The following is a 19897-nucleotide window of genomic DNA, read 5'->3' as shown; positions in this document are numbered from 1 at the left end:
TAGTTGAGAGAACTGAACCTAAAACAGGAGTAAAAGTGTTAGCTTCATACACAGCTCATTCCCACTTTATAAATCTCTTTAAAGAATATAATGAGGTCAGTATTACACAACTGACTGATTTTTAAATGCCTGGAAAAATCAATTGAAAACATTCATCTCCTGACCTATTTTTTCTGTTACTGCGTCATATTTCTGACTTAAAGGCCCTTGGGGTTCATTGCATGTAAATTATTAATCTGTTATGTATACGAGAAGCGAAGAAAATAGTATCTGATGTCTTTCCTCTGCAGCTCTAGATTATAATAGAGGCAGCAAGCCCTCCTTCATATAGAGGTCACATCTGAAAAGCTTGTTAGTTTTACAAGTGTTAATTTTTTTCTTTTCCCAGTTAATACTACTATTTAGGGTACTTGGTTACACACCACTGAAATTCTTTAAGGTACCTTTTCTGAATGAGGGACCCCCAGAGAAAAGGGTTACTGGATGCACAAAACTAATACAAGATAATTGTTTTTTAACTGACTTGGAAATTTTGCTACAGCATGAGAAGCTATTCTCTCAAACTTAAAATAACTTATAGGCTTCATACTTGCCACAGATACACAGTGATATGTAAGCAATTGGGGAACACCCTGATTTTACAAGTCTCTGGGTTTGAGTAATTGCTGAGAAGTTTATGTTAAGAGAACTATTATATGTGTATATATGTATGAATTTATTGCCATATCATTGTAAGTTTCTGTCAGTAAGCTTTTCTTCTTTTTATCTGGTCTCGTTTCTCGTTCTTTCTGTGTGATGTGGCAGGAGCAGTAGCCACCCTGGCTTTCAGCGGAGCCAAGATCAGGCCTAGGAGAAGGCGTGCAGCTGTTTGGGCAGGGCTTGCTGCCTGAACAACTCTTCCACCTGGAAGAACAGATGGCAGGGTCGAATTTGTTGCTTCTGGGGTTGTTTGCTTGCTCAGCCTATCATTTTGGAGTGATTAAGGGGATCCCAGATGGAAACAAATTTGAGGATTGCTTTTTGTAGCTGTAAATGAACATTGCTTATAAACCAGAGGTATAAAAAGGATAAACATCTCACTTGGCTCATCAAGGTGAATGCATTATGAAAGGGCTGGAGTAATGGAGTTTATTTGAAAAAAAAAAAAGTAGCTTTAAATATCACTTCTGTGAATGAGCTCTGCAGAACACTTGGGAAGAGCATGATGTGCAGGTGTTAATGCCAAGTATTAATGCACGTAGGTAACAGCATTTATCAAGCATTTGATAATCAAGCATTTGATAAATCAAGCATTTATCTTGCTACATACTAGAACCGGTTGTTTTTTTCCCTTGCTGTTACCCCTTACACCTTTTAGTGGCACTTTGTAACAGCCTTTTCAACACAAACAGGCGGTACCGGTCACTCGGGTGCCGGGGGAGGGCGGGCTTGGCGCACGGGGTGAGGAGGCGGTGGAGGCCGGCCCCCCGGGCACACGCTGCACGGGCGGGAGGAGGGATGGAGCCACGGGCGGGGGCGCAGAGAGATGCCTTCAGAGTTTTGGAGATGGGAAGGCTGAGGAGGGAGGAAAGGAGGAGAGCGGAGAAAAGGCGGGTAGGGGCTGAGGGCAGGCGGCAGTGCTGACTAGGCGAACTCCGGCTACGGCGGGTAGAGGGTCTGCCAGCAACAGAGGGTCGGCAGCGGCCCCACCCCGCCTCCGGCTGCCGCTCTCCGCCCGGGGCGGTGGCTCCGAGCCTGGCCCTCCCCGGTACCGCCCCGCTGCCACCCCGCCCCCCGTCACTAGGCGATGCTGCAGCCAAGATGGCGCCGGGCTGCGAGTGAGCGCGGGCGGAGGCAGCGGCTCCGCTCCCGGCGGTCTCCCCGCCTCGGGCAGGGGCAGGGGGAGGCGGAGGGATGAGGGGCGTCCCCGGTCCCGGTCGGTCGTCGTGAGGGGCGCGGGCCGGCAGACACCATGGCGGGGATTATCAAGAAGCAGATCCTGAAGCATCTCTCCAGGTCAGTGGGGCGCCGTGCCCCGGGTAGGCTGAGGGGTGCGCGGGGAGGCGGCGGAGGCGGTGGCGGCAGCTCCCGGCCCCGCGGCCCCGGGCGGAGAGCGGCCCCCGGGATCTGGCGCGGGGTGGGGGACCGGGCTTCATTGAGCCGGCGGAGGGTGGAGCTGGAGCCGCCTCCTCGGGACGGGTGTTTGAGGCGGAGGAGGCTGGCGCGGGGCTGCCCGGCGGAGACAGCCGCAGAAATGGCCCCCGGCCCATTCGCCCGGCGGCGCAGGAGCCCGCCCGAAGCGAGGAGGGGGCTCGGTCTGCCTGGCGCAGAAGGGAGTCACCGAGTGAGTCCCCGCCGGGCTCCGGTCGCCTCCCCGCCGGGCAGACGGTGCCCGCCCCCGCAGCCCGGCCGCAGGGCGCCGGGCCGAGCCGGGCCGGGCCGAGCCGGGCGGGGGCTGCCCTGGCAGCGGGCCCGCTACCCCCGTAGAGGCGACGGTGCAGCCCTTCGGCGGGGGTGGCCGCAGAGCAGCCCTTGGCGGCGACAAGGTGTGCGAGGAAAAGGGGGAGCGTGGAAAAGAAAGCAGGGAAAACCCAAATCCCGTCGTAATTCAAAGGCGGCGGGGGTGTGTGTGTGCGTGGGGGGGGGTCACAGAGGCCATCCCAGCTGGCTTTGCTGGCCGGGGCTGCGGGAGCTCAGCCTCTGCTCTTGCAGGTCTGGTGGTGACAGCTGAGCTCCTGCACAGCCAGGTGAGGCCGGGTAACAAAAGAGATGAGTTCCGGTGCACGCAAAGGGATAAGTTCGATGTTTTCTGGGTGACCGAAATCGTACCTAACGTGCCTCGTGGCTTAAACAAACAAACAAAAAAACCCAAACAAAAAAAATCCCTACCGTTAGATTTTTTTTTTTTAACTGTCAATGTTGTGTGCTGGAAAGATGGAAAAACTGCAGAAAGTACACAATCTGATTGATGCAGTTTTCAAAAGCCATGTTACATTTATCCCATTTTCCAAAGAGAGACAAAAACGTATTAGGTACTTGATCTGTCATGATACCACAGCATTGTTATTCTTCAGAGCATAATTTTATAAATTAAAAAATATAACCTGAAATATTGGTCCCTTCTTTGCTTATTTTTTTCAAAATGTTTTATTGTATTTTTGTGTGGTGTTTCTGAAAGGTGTTTATTTTCATCAGTGCTAATAAATGACAGATTGTCATTTGACTAATCTGCTGGTGTTGCACAGGGAAAACACAATTCTCATTCCAAATCCTTTGGTATCTATCCCTAAAGATGACATATGAAGCAGTAGTAGAATTAATTTTTCTCCTCTACCCTACTCATGAGTTTTGTAGCTGAGAATGCTGGTACAGAAATCTTGTCTTCACACAAAAATAACTGAGCACTGTGCGAATAGAAATGCAATACGAAGATGTCATCAGCCTTGAGTCAGTTTTCTAATCAGAAATGTGCATGGTATCACTGGACTTAATTGACTGATACAGCTCACTTTCTACAGTGCCATTTAGCAAGCTATAGGGAAAGAAAAGTGAACTCTAGTCTCTGTGCTAGCTGTTAAAGTCTAAAATGTTTCTGGGAGCTGGGCATGAGTAACATGAGCTGGTTTTTGTGTAGTTTTCCAAATAAACAGCTGAACAGAGTTAAGTACTTCTTAATGTTGGTAAATTTGTGTTTGCTTTGTTGTGTGACATGATAATGCTTACTCAACAAGACTATGTCAAATGATTGTGACAAGTTTCCTTATTTTTATAAAGTTTATGGAATATATCTAATAATCTGAGGTTTGCAAGTTGAAGGTGGGGTTCATGATCCACAGTATATTGACATTAAAAGAGTGTGTTTGTTACCTAAACTATAGACAGTGTTGTTATTGAGCCCGGTATTATGGGTGTTCTTAATCAGATGATCAGATATCTTTTCTCCCTGCAGAACTGATGCTTCAGTGGCTGCGGAAGTTGGTTACACAAGAAAACAAGATTCAAGTGTGACAAGCACTTGTAAATCTGATGGCTTTTTAAATTTTGGGAACTTTGTTTTTTTCAACAAAAATTAGAATGTTGTCCTTTATTTCAGAATTTTCTTTAACATGTTTTATAAGAACATGATTAAGGTAGGCTTCACACACTGTTGTATTTCAGTGTGGAGCCAAATACATACAGTTTCCTGTAATACAGAGAGTGCCAAAGGACACTTTCACTTTGTACTCTATTACTATGTTGGTTCCTGTTCTCCAGTTTTCATAGTTCCTCAGAACTGGTGCCTGTTTACCATCTTCAACAAAACAGGTATTAGTGGCAGGTTTAAAACGTACTGGAAGGAATACCATATATAATGAAGAGTGGAAAGAATTAACCTGTTATCTCAATTTAATTTCATTTTTGATGATTGTGTTTCTCTTTATGTTTGAACAATGCCAAATCTAGTATGTACTTCAAAGAAAAAATAGAAGATATGAACTTGTACCTCCAGTTACAGAAAAGTACTTTCCTTTTTTGCCACAAATCACTGAATCGCGGAATAGTTGTGGTTGGAAGGGATCTCTGGAGGTCATCTTGTCCAGCTCCCCCAAATCATCATTGATTTAGCAATATTTGCCATGAAGATTGCTGCAATATCTGTTACTTGTGTGTTAGCAATTTTCAGCTTTCTTACTATATAGATACTGTATATGCAAATTTAAAACCATTGTGTCATTCAGCAGTGTAGTTTCCATTTAGCAGTTTACAGTGCTTCTAGCTGAACTGATAGGGATGCTGATGTTGTGAAGGAGCTGTATCATTCTATGTTGTTAGTTACGGAAAATTTTTATATAGGAATCCATCTTTAAGGTCTGAGAACAAGAAGAGGAAGACCCAAACTGCATTTTGGAACAGTTTTGGTATCTAAACGACCTTCTGCCTCTGTAAAAGGTTCTTATTGCTGTGTTACAGCTTAAGAACAGTGAAAGTAGTACAGCTTATTTACTCAGCTTGTAACAGACCTGTATCTTATGTCAGGATCTGGTGATGAGTTTTTACCTTTCTCACAGTATTTTAAAAACTTTAAAAATATAAGCTATGTCCTCTGTCTTCAACAGAGGAGCGTTGCACTTCTCCAAGGCTGTGGAAGAAAATGAGGAGGGAAAGGGGGGAACAATATTCTTTTTTGCTGTTGTTGTTCTTCAGATGATGTGATGCTTGGCGTAGGATATGAAATAAATGCTCTCTTCTAAGCTGAGGAGGTGGGTTTGTCATTTGGAAGTTGAATTTTTGTTGGCTCCATGTTGTATTAGGTGTGTTTTTGGTGAATGAAGATGGTAGAGTATTTCATAATATATGTGCCCTAAAATGAAACAAGTATCTGGATAATGGCATTATCCTTTACAAAGGTGGGAATGAGGCACTGTGCCTAGGAGCCTTCTGTGTAGCGTTGGGATCAGTTACTCTTACTGTCACGGTCTTCCCCAGTGAACTGAAACTTGTGTTGAATCTTCAAATGTGCTGTTACACGTTTTCATGGGTGACACATTTCTTGTTGAACAGCACCTTTTATTGCAAGATTTTCTGTGCACTGCCTTGCTATGATAATAGCACATACCCTTCAGATACCTCAGTTAGACTTTGTAGAGAAATGTATAAAACAATGGTGATAAAGGTTTCCAGTGGGACTCCAGATTGCACTACGCAAAGTCACAGTGGTGCTCCTGTTATACTATCTGTGGTTTTAAGGGGATCAACTCCACCACAGGGGTTTGAATCTTGACTTGTTTGGATCCAAGATATTGATGGAGATTGGGTATTACTGACATAGACTTGTAAAAGGGTTTTTTCAGGTGTGTTTTGGCTTTTAGTATCGACTGAAATTCTCTTCCAGTTAATGAGCAGTGTAACTGAGTCTTCTGTGTAAGTATCTGCAATATCTTTGCAGATTTCTGTGGAAAACAGTTTTGTTTATCAAAATATGTCTAAAGCATGAAGAAAAGCTACCAACTTTGCCTCTACATTAAGTAGTCCTACTGAATATGACATTCTTCATGTCAATTAGATATTAACTCTTAAGTTTACCAATGATAACACATACTTCAACTTAAAAATTTACATTCCTTGTTTGAACCTTATTTGCTATTTTCACAAAACAGTAAGAGGTTAAAAAGTGTTTGGTATGGCAGAAACCCAAATTGTTTTCACTTTGTGTCATTAGTTAATGTTCTGCATGAACTTAGACCTTCTTTGCTTTTGCTCACCTGAAGCAGTAGATGTGAAAATACTAAGATTTCAACAGAAGTGCAGTAAACTTTGTGACAATTTTTTAACCTCATAGTTGGGAAATAATTCTAAAACACATATGGAGACTTGTTTTACAAAGAATAGTGTACTAATTTTAAGGATATCAGGAATCAGCTGATCCTGCTATGAACAGTGATATCCTGCAGCATCTGGTACAACTTCACGTCCTACCTAAATATTTGATCTGCATATCACCCTGATTCTGTACCAGTAAGACATGCCTGTTTGGTGAGGGATTGTTGCCATCTTAAGAGATCTGAGGTGACTCCTTTTAGAATCTACCAATGTAACACTATTATTTGGCCAGAATGGGCTTGTTCCTTCCTGCAACTAAACAACTGAAATTGTTTGGATGAACTTTGAAACTTCTGCTAGTAGCAAAAGAAGTAGAATTTTTGCTTATTTTCAAGTTCGTGTATTGCACTTCTATGTCACATTAGTTTTGTGAAAGTTATCCAATTCTTTCAACCAGCCAAAGAACACAAAGTATGTCTTTTTCCTAGAATACAGCTTCTCTCTTTGCTTGCACTGAAGATATTACAGTGTGTACTCTACGTGACTGAATTTATTGGCTTGTGTAGTATGTGGGAAGATTGCAAAACACAATGTAGACACAACAATCTACATTGTTCTGAAAGAATCAACGTCAAATCTGAATGCTTATGGAAAGTGTTGGCATATTGTCTATCTGAAACAAATGCTGCACCTAGTGAAAGACCGAGTCTGAGAAAGGACAGGTAGTAAAGCAGAACTGCTTGAGATGGGAGAAGAGAACGAGGAGAAAGCAATTTAAAGTTTCATTATAATCCTGTATTTCTTAAATTCCCTTATGTTTGAAATTCAGTACTTTTTGTATTTAAGCAGAGACTTCACACCAACAGTTTTGTTTGTGCGAATGCATTGGTAGTGTTCTGATGAGCATAAAGGAATCAATAAATGATTTTTTTCAACAAAAATATCAAAATTTCACTTTCTTCTATTTTTATTAGTAGCTTCATGTGTCTTACTGCATTTTAAGTTTCTGTAATAAAGCATCTTCCAAAAGGCCAAACTGATATTGCTGTGGTGCTTTGTGAAATTATTATAAAGCTATTTTGGAGATAAACCAGCAATAATGTATTTACTGGTAGAATTCTTAATTGAGTTTATTAGATTTAATATTAAATCTTGTGTTACATTCCAGATCTCTTAAGCTTTCAGTAGCTTTTGGGTTAATAAAACTCACAGAATTCGATTTCTAGTTTTCAGTTTGTTTTACATTATTTTTGAAATGTAGTATAAATCTGGATGCTGATTCTGCAGGGATTTTATTTGTACAATTGAAGTTCTGCTGAAGCTTTGTTGAAGTCAGGCAACTCTTATGTATACATAATAAAAATCAATGGATTTGCAGGATCAACAGGAATTTATCAATAGCGTTTTATTTGTATAGTATGTGACCACTTTCTTTAAATGATTCTCAGAATAGTTTTAGTGGGAAATAAGTTTCAAAATGGAAGTGATGTTGAAGATTGCTTTGTGTTCAAGTAGTTGATGTGCTAGTGTGAAGCATTCTCCAGAAAAAGGGTACTTAAATAAAGCCTGTGAGGAATAAAATTGTGTCTTATGTTTAAATGGTCATTGGAGTATTTAAAAATCTAAATAAAACCCATAGTTACATTTTTTTGAAATTTAGTATTTCTTCTGCTGAAGCCTTGGTGTTTTTTTTTAATCAAAAGGGTATAAAAATATGCACTAAATAACTTTTCAGAGTGAGAGGTGCTTGTTAAAGTGTATTTTTTTCCTGCTTTCTCTACAAGCAGATTGCGCAAAGGAGATGAGATAATTTCTGATGAAACATTAATGGAATTATAAAGGCTTACACGAAGTGATTTCTTTCACAGATTTTTTGCAAATCATGAAAAAATTTGCTAACAAGTAATTATGCAATGTATCTAGGTTTTGGCTGCTTGTGGGGGAACCCAGGTTTCTCAAACCGGTAGCTCCCACAGGAGTTCTTTATGCCTTTGTGGAGCTGGTGCTAACCAGGGTTCAGATCTCTCCATTCTCTCTCATTTCATGAGAAGAAATGGGAAAGTAAGAGCTCCCACCCAGGCTCCCCTGTGTGGACGCCCCAGCCTTGCTGTGTGAAGAATGCCCCCAGCACCGATTTTGTGGCAGCCCTGCCATGCAGATTACCATATAGCCTGAGAATACCAGAGCTTCCATTTTCTCAGAGAAGTTGGCTGCTTCTGCTACCTGACTCCCAAGGAAGCAGCCTTGGGATCCAGCCACCCAGGAATCTGGGAGTTATGTGGTTGTTTACTTCTGGAACCATTTTCATGTTGTAGTTGTTCCCATTGCTGGGGATCTGGAGACCTGAGAAAAATAATAATTCATAAGTAGGTATCTGTAAATTCACTTTAGTGTTTAATCTCTTAAATATTGTTCAAATATACCAACAAACTGCCTACCGAGGGCACTGTCCAAATGCTTGGATGTTATGGTACCCAAAAGGATAAAAGTGTAGGAATTTGTTATATTTAGGCTGAGGCATCTTTTCAAAGTAAAGACATTTAACAAAAAAAAACACTTTTTTTTTTCTAAATTACTAAATAGTTTGCCAAGTTAAAGGTTCTAATTTCTAATTTTTGAGAAGCTTAATGTACTAAAACTTCATAGCCTGCAAAATCAGAATGTCAAACATGTGCAGGTCTTTGTAGCACCACAAATACAAAAACAAATCCAGGAAGTCCTGTTCCCTTGCGTCTGTAGAGTCATGTTTCTTTAGTGTGAAATCTGAATAAGTGAAGTTGAGACACTGTGAGTAGGAACAAATAATGTGGGCTGAGAAATCTCAGGCTAGGCAAAACAAAACTGAAAAGTTGTTTCCCATTTCAAAATAAAATAAAAACCTCTTGTGCTGCATCTCTGGGCTACCTTTCTTCTCGCATTACAAATAAACTTACTGAGTATTCTGAAACCACTTGGCTGTATTATATAGACCTTTTCTCTACGATTAAAATATCCTCCATAAACTGTTGATTTAAGCATGGCTGCAGTATTGGTAGTATCAGACAGCAAGAGCTATTCTTATGGGAATCTAACATTTTACACAAGTTTGTTTCCTTTTTAGTTCCGTAATGTCATGATGTGTAAAAAAAGTGTTGTAACTGCAGTTATCTTTAGCTAAAACTCTCTTACATTATTGTATCACTCCTTTTTCCCTTTGAACTTGATCCCTTGTGTGTCCCCTGTGTCCCGTTCCCTGCAGCGATCCCAGCTGGCTCTGGTGGAGATTGGTTTGCTGCGAATATCCTTACTACCAAAATGAGTACCAGAAGCTTCTCAGAAGCCGTGGCAACTGACCACTTGCTTTCACCAGGAATAGGGGCCTTTTGTCTGAATACCTTGCCCTCAGGTAACTTCCCCTCTCCCACCTTTATAGAGTAAATGTAAGAGGTGGTATGCATTTATATAAATTTGGGAGTGAAATGAGCTCTATAAAATGTTAATTGGGTTTTCTCTCCTGTTTATGTAACTTTCAATTCTGCAAAAAGTAATTGTTTGCTATACAGCTGTGTTTTTGGGGTGGTTTTTTGTTTGGTTGGTTGTTTTGGGTTTTTTTAAGTACTAAACTAGACTTGCAAAACTGGTTTGTGAAGTAAATCAGCAATCCCATTATAAAAATACCTTTTATGTATATTATCTAAATGTAATCTTCTAGGTGTTTCTCAATATCTTTAGGCTATTGGACATTTCCTGTTTATCGTTTACACCTACTTAATTGATTTTCATACCTGGATGTTTATTACCTCTGTATTGATAGATATTTGAAGGACTGGTCAGCTTTTTATGTAGTTTACATAAGAGAATAGCTGATTTTTTTTTTTTTTGTTAAAATAGTCCTTATAGTTAATGCCTTATCAAAAAATCTTATTTGGTTGTGATCAGTTAGAATTAAAAAAGATATCTGCTAATGTCACATAAATCAGTGATGTGGTTTCTAAAAGGCAGATGTTATGTTTTTACACTTCACTGTGATTTCTTGGGTTTACATTTATATTTTTTTTGTATCAAGTAGCTTTTCTTTGCATTAGGTATAGAATGTTGTATTTTGAGTGGAATTTAATACTTACCAATTATAAGCAAATTTTCAAAATGTGAGGTGTTATTTTTGCTGCCTGCAATGCGGAAGTTGCCACATATGGTTTAGTATATTAAGGATTTTGTTACCTTGTGCTCAATGTATGCATTAAGGTCTGTTATGTATAGGATTGTCATATGTGAAACAAGTTTTTTGGGTTTGATAAGATTGACCATTTCCGTGTTTGTCTAAGTGATAGATGAAGAGACTTCTCAAATAGAAAAGCTAATATTGATCTGTGTGAGGATTTGTCACAAATGAAAGAGAAATTGCTTCAGCAATATTTTACTTACAAGATGATTATCATTCATGCAGTGTAAGCTCCTCACTTATGCATGGTGCTTGGCCATGTCTGAGCAGATCTCCTGCATGACACATAATTAGATAATAGCCATTGATGACAGCAGCTGTTTCAGTTCTGCCTGTACCCAAAGAACAACCAATATGGTATTTCCAAATAGAAAGAAAATAATTTCTTATATGTATTATTACAGAATTAATAAGGGAAGCTTTATATACTGTCGAGAGTTGGTGGGGATGTCACTATTTGAAAAAGTGTGGAATGGGTTGTAGAGTGAAGGGGTGAATGTGCTAAGCTGGTTTTCGGCATGGACTCCTACTCCAGCTGACTTCCTAAGTCCTTCTGTGTTGTGATGAAATGGAAGCAATTATTTGGAAGCCATCAGCAAAGCATCTGTACTGTTCAGCACTCCACCTCCTAGGATGGGAGAGATAAAGGAGATGGTGTGACAATGCACCAGACGCCTTACACAAGTATGGGCTCGTTGAGTCAGGGTCCTAATTAGTAATTTGCCTGGAAAGATCTGTCTAAGATCTAAAGATCTGTCTTTAGACTATAAGTCAAAAGGCCTGATGAGTGTTAGGTGGTTTAGGTCCTGTATAGGAGCCTGAAAAGTCCCACCTGAAGCTGTAGGGTTGTAGGTAGTGTTTTGGACTTGTCTAGTGTGCTATAACACGTGGCCAGCTGAGAGCGGTAGGCCCAGGTTGGGTGTGCAAACAGGGGAATGCCTTGTCCTGCTTTAGAGGGTTGGTCTGGGAGCACTTTGGCAAGATGCTGCACAGCAAATCATACAGATTGTCTCCATGCTGGACATCCAGCAGACCATGCAGGGTTCTCTCTCCATCTTGCACTCAGCTGCCAAATACACACCTGACAATTATACAGAAGTTCAAGGTGTGATTAAATAGAGCATGGGTGCGGGGCGGCCACATTACTGTGAGTGAAGGGGTGATGCCCTTCTCCTGTAAGAATTGATGTTGGAGGGTGTAGGAAGGTGGCAGTCAGGTATCACAGGTAGTGAGGGGTGTACTTAAAGTCTGGTGACAGGTGTAGCTGCTGCTGCAGTTGGTATTGCCATTTAGGAGTCCACTGAGAATCCCTGTAACCTGCAGAATGAGGGAATGGTAGGCGTTGCAGTTCATCTACTGACGGGGGCTTTTGGGGAGGAAACTGCATGGTATTTGGGAATCCATGTAGGACACAACATTGCTGATACAGGTGACTTCTGGATAAAGACTGGAGGATAGCCTATCAGACCACCAAACTTATGTCCAGTATAGACTTGCCTACTGTTTACCCACTGGCTGCTGACAGTGGTGCTGAGATTTTTACGGTGCTATGTCAATGCTCTCTTCTGATGCAGACTCTGAGAGTACCATTGTGGGAGTTTTTTGTCCAGAAATATTAAAATTTAGCCTCACAAGTGTTTCTTTTCAACCTAATGTACTGCAAATATTCTTAAGAACTTAAGGGTTTATGCGTCAGAATGTGTCTGGTTAATCTGGTTAATATTGTAGGAATGTAAGGTATTACCTCTCCCTACAAATATTACTGCAAGTGCCTGCTTTTTTTTAAAAGTTGTTTTAAGCTTTGGATTTTGGTACTGTATTCTACCCTGATGTTTTCATGGGTATTAGAATGTTCTGCAGGGGTTGTTTCCTTTTACTGACTTTAAATGTGTCTTCTTTTAGTTTTGTGTGTGTTGTTGTTATGTTCAGGTAAACCAGCTTCCAGTTAACTTCTTGTGCAGAGTTCATTACTTTGTCATTAATGTTTTTGTTTATCCTCTCTGTTTCTAAATTAGTTTAAATATTTTCAGAAATAGATATAATGCCCAAGATAAGGGCATAGCATCATCATATTTTGTGGTGATATTTAGTACTACTTACCATTCTTTTTTTTTTTATACGTAGAAGTACTTTAACCTTCATGTACTCCAGGAAGTTTTTCATCAACTGTCTCTTATCTTCCAGCTTTATTTCCTAAAAAAAAAATAAATCTTTCACTTAGGACCCAGTAGCTTCCATGAATTACATCTCCAGATGTTCAGTGTCTGTCATCATCAATGAGTCAGCTGTTGCTGCAAAGCCATTTACTGATGTCTTGGGTTCCTCAGGTGGTCAGTTTTCTATGGATTTGATGAATGTGACTTTAATGTTACCTGTCAACTTTTACAAGTTTTAACTCAGTCTGCAAAGCTATGTCATTTACTACAAATCTTACATAAACTATGGTTAATGGTTTCTTGCTGGGTGAAATACTACTTTAATACATTGCATTAAAATTAGAACATTGCTAGGGCAGCCAGGATTCACTCATAGGTTTCTGTTGCTTCTCAGTTACCAACTTTTTCTACGGCATTACTAAATATATTCAGTGCCTTTGAATTTCTACACATCCTTTGGACATATTAGATATTGTTGCCCTTGCAGTCTTCTGACCAGTTTCTACTAATCTTAAGCCTTTACTGTATAGTTAATTTCTGTAGCAGCTTTTGTGATGCTTTTTGGTTGAAGTTTTTTAAAGCGCCAAGAGAAGATATCAGTTGCTTGATTCTAATCTTGTTTCATAGGTCTGAAGGATTAAAATAGACATCTTTTACAGAAGTTTGGTTTTTTGTGTGGGTGTAGTGTCGTCCCCCCCACCCCCCATTACATTCATGCATAATTTTCATTAGTTCCTTACTGTTTCTGAACAGGTCAATCACTTGTTGCATCTTTGAAGTCTGTCTTTAGTCTGTCTGCCATTCACTTAAATGGCAGCTAAATCTTTAATCCTGTATGACTGCAGTCTGTCTCACCTTTTCTCTCCTGTCATACCTGGATCAAGAAGCACTGCTACTAGAAACTCTTCTGAATGTCATTGTGCCTAATGTTACTGGTATGTAGAGTTGTTTTTTAATCCAGGGAAGTCTGTCTTTTTCTCATGTAGGACTTGCTGCCATCTAAGTAGATCTAAGCATCTTGGCACTTTGGACTTAACTAATGATGTGCTGCCACAGGGAAGGGTATAGCAATGCTCCTGAACTCAGTATTTGCAGGTGATATTTTGGTCCTGAGATGCTTACATTTCTTCTGGCTACAGGAAAGAACATACGAGAAAGGAAATTGTTATGCTGTCTGCAGCATGCTATTTGCTGTGACTTTTTTTCCTTATTTAAAGGTGGGAGGGATTTAGATTCCCTGTTGTTGTCCCCCCCCCCCCCCCCCCCCCCCCCCCCAGCTCAAACCAGTTATTGAAAATTAACTTTGATTCGTGGTGCTACACCAGATGAGAGGAAGTTGCTTGTAAGAGTATGCACTGGTGATCCCAATGCTTTGTTTCTATGCCAGATTTGACAAAGAATTAGTTCTGTTCCTCTTCTATTTAAACACAAAGCCTTAAGGTTTGAAGTGGTACAGTGAGCAGAATGATAGTAGACCTCGTTCTCTGTGTTACCTAGAGTCATGGGAAGCCAATATCTTCCTCAGAAACTCAATTGAAAAGACTGTTTTTCTTGCTTCAGAAATTGTATAGAGTCCTCCGTGATCTAATAACATGGTTCAGCCAGGTGAAACAGGAAAAAAACCAGTTATCTTTCAGTTCCATTTCTGGTGTTTTATTATTGATACAGTTGCCAGTGCTTGGCAGGCCATGCTTCCCCTTTTCAGAGGTGGTTGTTTTGAACCATATATCTTTTTAAGGAGTTCTAGTTCATAAGCAAAACACATATTATGCTTTAATAGTCTGTGATGATTAGAAGATACATGTAGGATCAAATCACTGAAGGAATTTTATTTAAAAAGCAGGGGAGGCATATGGTAGAGCCAGGTGGAAGAGATTGTATATTCAGTAGATGTGCAAAACAGCTGAGAATCCTGTGTCCAAATGCAATCCAGACTTCTGTTATTTCTCTGTTAAATCCAGAGGTTGGAGTTCCTGTTGATGAACTTGACAAGGCATCTGGTATTCCCTCCAAACCTTTGTGGAGTTTCATGTGGTCTGCAGCTTTCATTATACAAACTGTAAGCTTGTGCTTTCAGAGAAGTGTTTTCCCCGTCTTCTCTGTTGGGTTTTTTTTTTTTTTTTCTAGTTTAACTTCTTGGCCATCTTCTCTGCAAGCATGGTGGAGGGCTCCATTCAGAGCTCCAAGCCTGTTTTCTCACAAACAAAACTTTAGAAAATAAATATTTTGGGCAAGGAAAAAAATGCATCTTCTGTGTAGATTTTTAATTGTTTTAGAGAGAACTGTTGTGGTCCTGACAAAATACAATGATTATAACTTATTACTCAATCTATGATTCTTACTCCTGTGCTGTTATTGCGCAGTCTTTTAGACTTTTCACTCTTAGTCTGCACTCTGTAAATTAAAGTTGAAACATCTATCTGCACAGTAATATTTCGTGCGTGCGCATGTGTGTATATATGTACCCAAGGGAGCTATGTCAGGCTTGTGATATTGATAACTTTGTATTTCTGAATTCTTGCATTTAAAGTGTAAAATATTTTATAGCGTTAATCTACCTTATGGAGCTGAACATTAAAACTGAATTGACATTCATGCTATCAGAGTAATTCAAACCTCAAATCGTATGTTTTGAGAAAGGAAGGGTAGTTCGTGAAATTGAAACTAGATCCACGGAAACATGTTTTTTTAAGAATATCTCGTGGTGCTAGCAAACCAAGTATGAGTTGCCTCAGTAACAGTGATGTCTTACTGCCACAGTAAAGCAGTGTAACAGAAAGCTTTGGTGAACTCAACCGTGTCCTTCATTTCAGTTCCTCTTGCCGCACCCTTTTATTTTCCTCTGTTCTGCTGTATTCGCTTCTTGTACCAAGTAGTGGGTATTAACGCTCGGTCTGCTCCCTAGAAAAGGAACGTCAGTCAGGAGTTAACAGGATGTTGTGCAGGGAGATGGCCCTGTTGAGGCCTCTGCTCCCAGTTTGACCCAGTTTTTAAGGAGTGTAATTAACTCGTTCTAAGAAACGAACACCAAATGGCAAGCTGGGGGGGAGCTGTTTTGCCTGTGCCAAGTCAGAGAAGAACGTGTGCATATCATGAAGTTGGTGAAATTGTTAGTTCTGAGTAGTTACATGAAAAGCACATAGAGAATTTTAAAATGATTTTCCCTGATCAAAGATTTCTAACCATGAAACACCAAGGCATGAGTAAAGGTTTCTAATTATTACATATTCAGAATTACATGATTCTACCCTAACTTTATGGGAAGTACCTCTGCTTTACATAAAAACTTGTTTCATAAATATGATAACCTAAGATCTCAAAGTTCATGCAATTAAGCATTGTAGGTTATGGTACTAAGAGACACAGTAGTTCTTTAGATATAGAGATAACTTGCCAACCTCCAAAGCTGTGCTACCTCATCCTTAGATTTTGCCTGGCAATAAGTATTAGAAAACATCTCCAACACCGGAATATTTAGAGTATTATTAACATTTAATTTAATAATAAAAATAAAAGTTAATTGTATTAAAATATTGCACAGATAAAATCTGCATTTTAAGAATTTTGTCAGTGATGATTATAGCAACTCATGGCAAGTTCACTAGAACCTGCATTAGACACGCATCAGTGTGTCTGTGGTACATCATCTTCCTGAGTCTCTGCTGACTGAGCGCAAAGCACACCAGAAAGAAAAGCCAAAGCACTCTGGCTCAGTGGGGCATGTCCTGGTTTGATGTACCATGGGATGCTAGAACAATACCATTTGGAGAGTTGTGGTTGCCCTAATGCTTTTTGTAATTTGTAATTCAAAATGCTGCTTTTCTTGTTTGGCTCTTCTTTTAATTTTACGCATGAAGATCTGAATTCTTGTAAATTCTGACTAATGGGTACGATCACATTGTGTTTTGCAGGGCTGGCTGCCCAAAGAGGCCGGCTTCTAATTGTTTATTTTTCAAGTTAGAAGCCATTGTATAAAACTAAAAGGTTTTCCTCTTATATCAACTAGTATAAAATGGTTCTCAGGAGCTGAAAATACCCAACAGACAAACAAAAGTGTATTCTGTGGAAAAACTGAGTTTAGAAGGACCAGGAAACTGGTGCAGAAGCGTAAAGTGTTGGCATTCTCAGTGGAAAACTGGCTCTGGACGAAGCAGAGAGACAAAGCAGATGTGGTTGGTGTATATTATGAAGTTACTATGGGTTTGGGGGAAACATTAGTCTCTTCAGCATCCACTCATCAGTCTCATTCCAGCTGTGAAAGTCAAATGAAGAGATCTGCTGCTAGAGGTGGCTACACCTGAAATACCTTCTCACAACTGACATGTTAAGAGTTTCTTTCTGTGACTCTTGAAATAAAGGATGTAGTCTTAGGGGTGGAGATCCTCTTATGTTGGTCTGTGCTGAATGAAGCAGCACTCGAGTATTTTTCCTATTGCTGACTGCCACACTTAGAAACTGTTAAGAGAAAAGCTTGCCAGCCTTTTTCACCTTCTTCCACCATCTCCCCCGAGTATCTGACTTAAGGATCTCATAGTTTGGTTAGAAATTGATCTTGAATGGGAAGTTGATGTTGGAGTTGCACCTTCTGGGGCGTTGCTTCAGGGCAATGTTCCATCGTTGTGGACCCTTTGCCCTCTGTTCACAGAATATCAGCGCAGGGAGGTTTCGATGGGAAAAGTCACAAAGCATAATGCAAACAGTAGTATTTTCTACTACTTAATCTTGTAAAATTACCCCCAATTCATGAGCAGAAACAATTTTCCATGGCAGAATGCAAGTGTGGTTAAGTATAGCCTGTTCCTCAATTTGTGGTAGATATAATGCTACAGCTGTTGATTTGAGGGTAAAGTACCCATGATTTTTGTCATGTTATCTCACAAGGATGTGAACCATTTGACACAGTCATGTAGATTGTTCTGTTGTGGCAGCAAATCATAGTGCCTTTGAAGTATAATGAAATTTATTGCATGTGGACTCTTTTAAATAGTTACATGCTTTAGACCTTGTATATCAGAGTGACCTTTCAGGTTTTCATCCGTTATACACACCATGGTTCTATGTGTGTGCAAATATGCATTATGTATATTTCTAGTTTATGTTATTACATTCTATTATTAAACCTAATTAATATTGCAAATATTTTCATTTCAAGATTTTAACTGTAAATATTTATAGAAAGGTACTATTTATAAGGAGTAGCTTTTTGTTATTCCTCCTGAATGAATTCTAAGCCACTCCTGCTTCCTCTGAGAATGACAGTGTAAGATGTAGAGGTTTTAGATTTTTTTTTTTTCCTTTTGAAAAACTAAAAGTGAAATAGATTCACTTCTACCTTATATAGTTTAAAGTAAATAGTTGTATACTTTGAATCAAGGATTTGTTGTTCTGGGTGATGGACAAATTAGAAGATACCTCCCAATATATTTAATTTTGTTTATGTATTTTTAAAATGGAGTTAATGAGACACAAAAAATGTAGAGGGACAAAGCAATTCCATGGTAGCATTTCTTTTCAGGATGAAATTATACCTAAGAACCAAAGATTATTTCCTTACCCCCAAACCACTGCTTTAAGTTAAATTGTCAGCAGTATGTGGGACAGCTCTGATTGCTTTATATGCATTTACTTAAGGTGCATGTTTGTTTCTAGGTTCACCAAAAATCTGTCACCTGACAAGATCAACTTGAGCACATTAAAGGGGGAAGGTCAGCTGACCAATTTAGAGCTGGATCAAGAGGTGCTTCAGAACATGCTGGATCTTCCAACATGGCTTGCTATAAACAAGGTCTTTTGCAATAAAGCATCCATTAGGGTGAGTATTTTATTGTGCTGGAACAGCCAGAATGGTAATTAGCCAAACTTTTTTATTATTATTTTTTTTATTTTCTTCTGTCTCTGTAAACTTTCAAGCAACTTTGTATTAGTAGAAAATTGTGCGGAGTGCTTGATAACATTTTGGAGGAAGCAAAGATGCTACCAGCAACAATTTCTTAATTTTTGTTTCTCACGTGATGACATGAAGTATGTATGGAAATGGTTGAAAATAAGCAGTGTTTTTAAATTTTTTTTCTTTCTGAGTAGAATTTATTCCTGCATGTGGTGAAATAGGGGTAGAGATAAAAGTTTGTATTTGCCTATGGTCATTAGTCTACTATATTTATTTATTATTCTCTTTTTTAATGTGTTATTTCTTCTCTGTACGCCTCTCTTTCTGTTGCTTTCTGCCTTGTTCCTTTCCTATTTCCAAAAATATCTTTCTGAGGGACTCTGGTCTCTGTGGGAAATGTGGAAACATTCTAAATCTAGTAGACATTGCTTTTTTGGTCCTTGTGGCTGCTAAGAATTGAAGCAATGTATATAATCTCTCCTAGATTATACTAATGAGAAGAAGAAATGAAGCTATGGCTTGTTTTTGACAGAAATTATGATCTGATCAAACTTTGGCACCTCTTTAGTTTTCTGTGGTTTTCTTTTTTCTTTTTTTCCTCCCCTCAATGAGAGATTGTTCTGATTTTTCTGAATGCAGTGAACTTGATGCTTTGTTGCAAGCATCCAATTACTTGTAGGCCAACAGAGAAAATGTGGATTTTCTTTCCTTTTAAAGGAAAGAATGTGGAAGACAGTGTTGCTTTTTCTGATGCTTGACAACTCAGTATTAAAGAGACAGATACTATTTTCTTCCTGTTTTCTGTTCAGTGATAAGTAGATTTTGAAGTTCTGTTTTAAAGACCTAAAATTTATGTGTGTGCATAAATTTACTATGCAGTAATTTCAGATAAACTTGATATTTTGAAAGTAATATTATTCTCAGTTCCGAAGTTATAAATGTATACCTAAAATACATTCTAAACAAATGCTTTATTTTACTGTATTTTTAATATTTACTTTGCTTTAGAATAATGTTTTCCCTTGCAGATACCATGGACAAAATTGAAAACACATCCCATCTCTTTGGTAAGTTCTGAGATCACCTCCTAAATATACTCTGTGTAGCAGAATTTCTCTCATATTTATATAGTTTTCTTGACTTGACTCTGGAAATAACAGAAACATTAATGGGTCTTTACTAAGTGTCCTCTGGGTAGTGGCAGATCAAGACAAAATGGCTTAACATTTTTGTGGGTAGGTTTGTTTTCTTAATTTACTGCCTTGGGTCATCATCACTGTAATGTTTGACTGTTAGCTAATTTCTGTCTAATTTCTGTCTAGTTCTTCAGTCATTACGTCTTAGTTTAGGTTCACCTGAAGGGTAGTTATTTGT

General features: G+C 39.4%; 1 protein-coding gene across 2 annotated transcripts in view; it reads left to right on the top strand.

Moving 5' to 3' along the window:
- Window positions 1-1614: 1614 nt before the first annotated feature.
- BLTP3B (bridge-like lipid transfer protein family member 3B) overlaps window positions 1615-19897 on the top strand; it is a 59277-nt gene continuing 40994 nt past the window's right edge. The window contains exons 1-4 of one of the 2 annotated variants that reach the window (XM_064451656.1): window positions 1615-1995; window positions 9518-9664; window positions 18286-18448; window positions 19552-19590. In XM_064451656.1, the coding sequence (XP_064307726.1) occupies window positions 18386-18448; window positions 19552-19590 (102 nt within the window). In that variant the 5' untranslated portion in view covers window positions 1615-1995; window positions 9518-9664; window positions 18286-18385. The remainder of the gene's footprint in view (window positions 1996-9517; window positions 9665-18285; window positions 18449-19551; window positions 19591-19897) is intronic. The other variant, XM_064451645.1, reaches the window with a different exon arrangement.

The sequence above is a fragment of the Phalacrocorax carbo genome, chromosome 1 (assembly GCF_963921805.1).
Source record: "Phalacrocorax carbo chromosome 1, bPhaCar2.1, whole genome shotgun sequence".
NCBI lineage: Eukaryota > Metazoa > Chordata > Aves > Suliformes > Phalacrocoracidae > Phalacrocorax > Phalacrocorax carbo.
The sequence above is the reverse complement of the archived record's forward strand: the minus strand, read 5'-3'. Positions and strand labels throughout refer to the sequence as shown.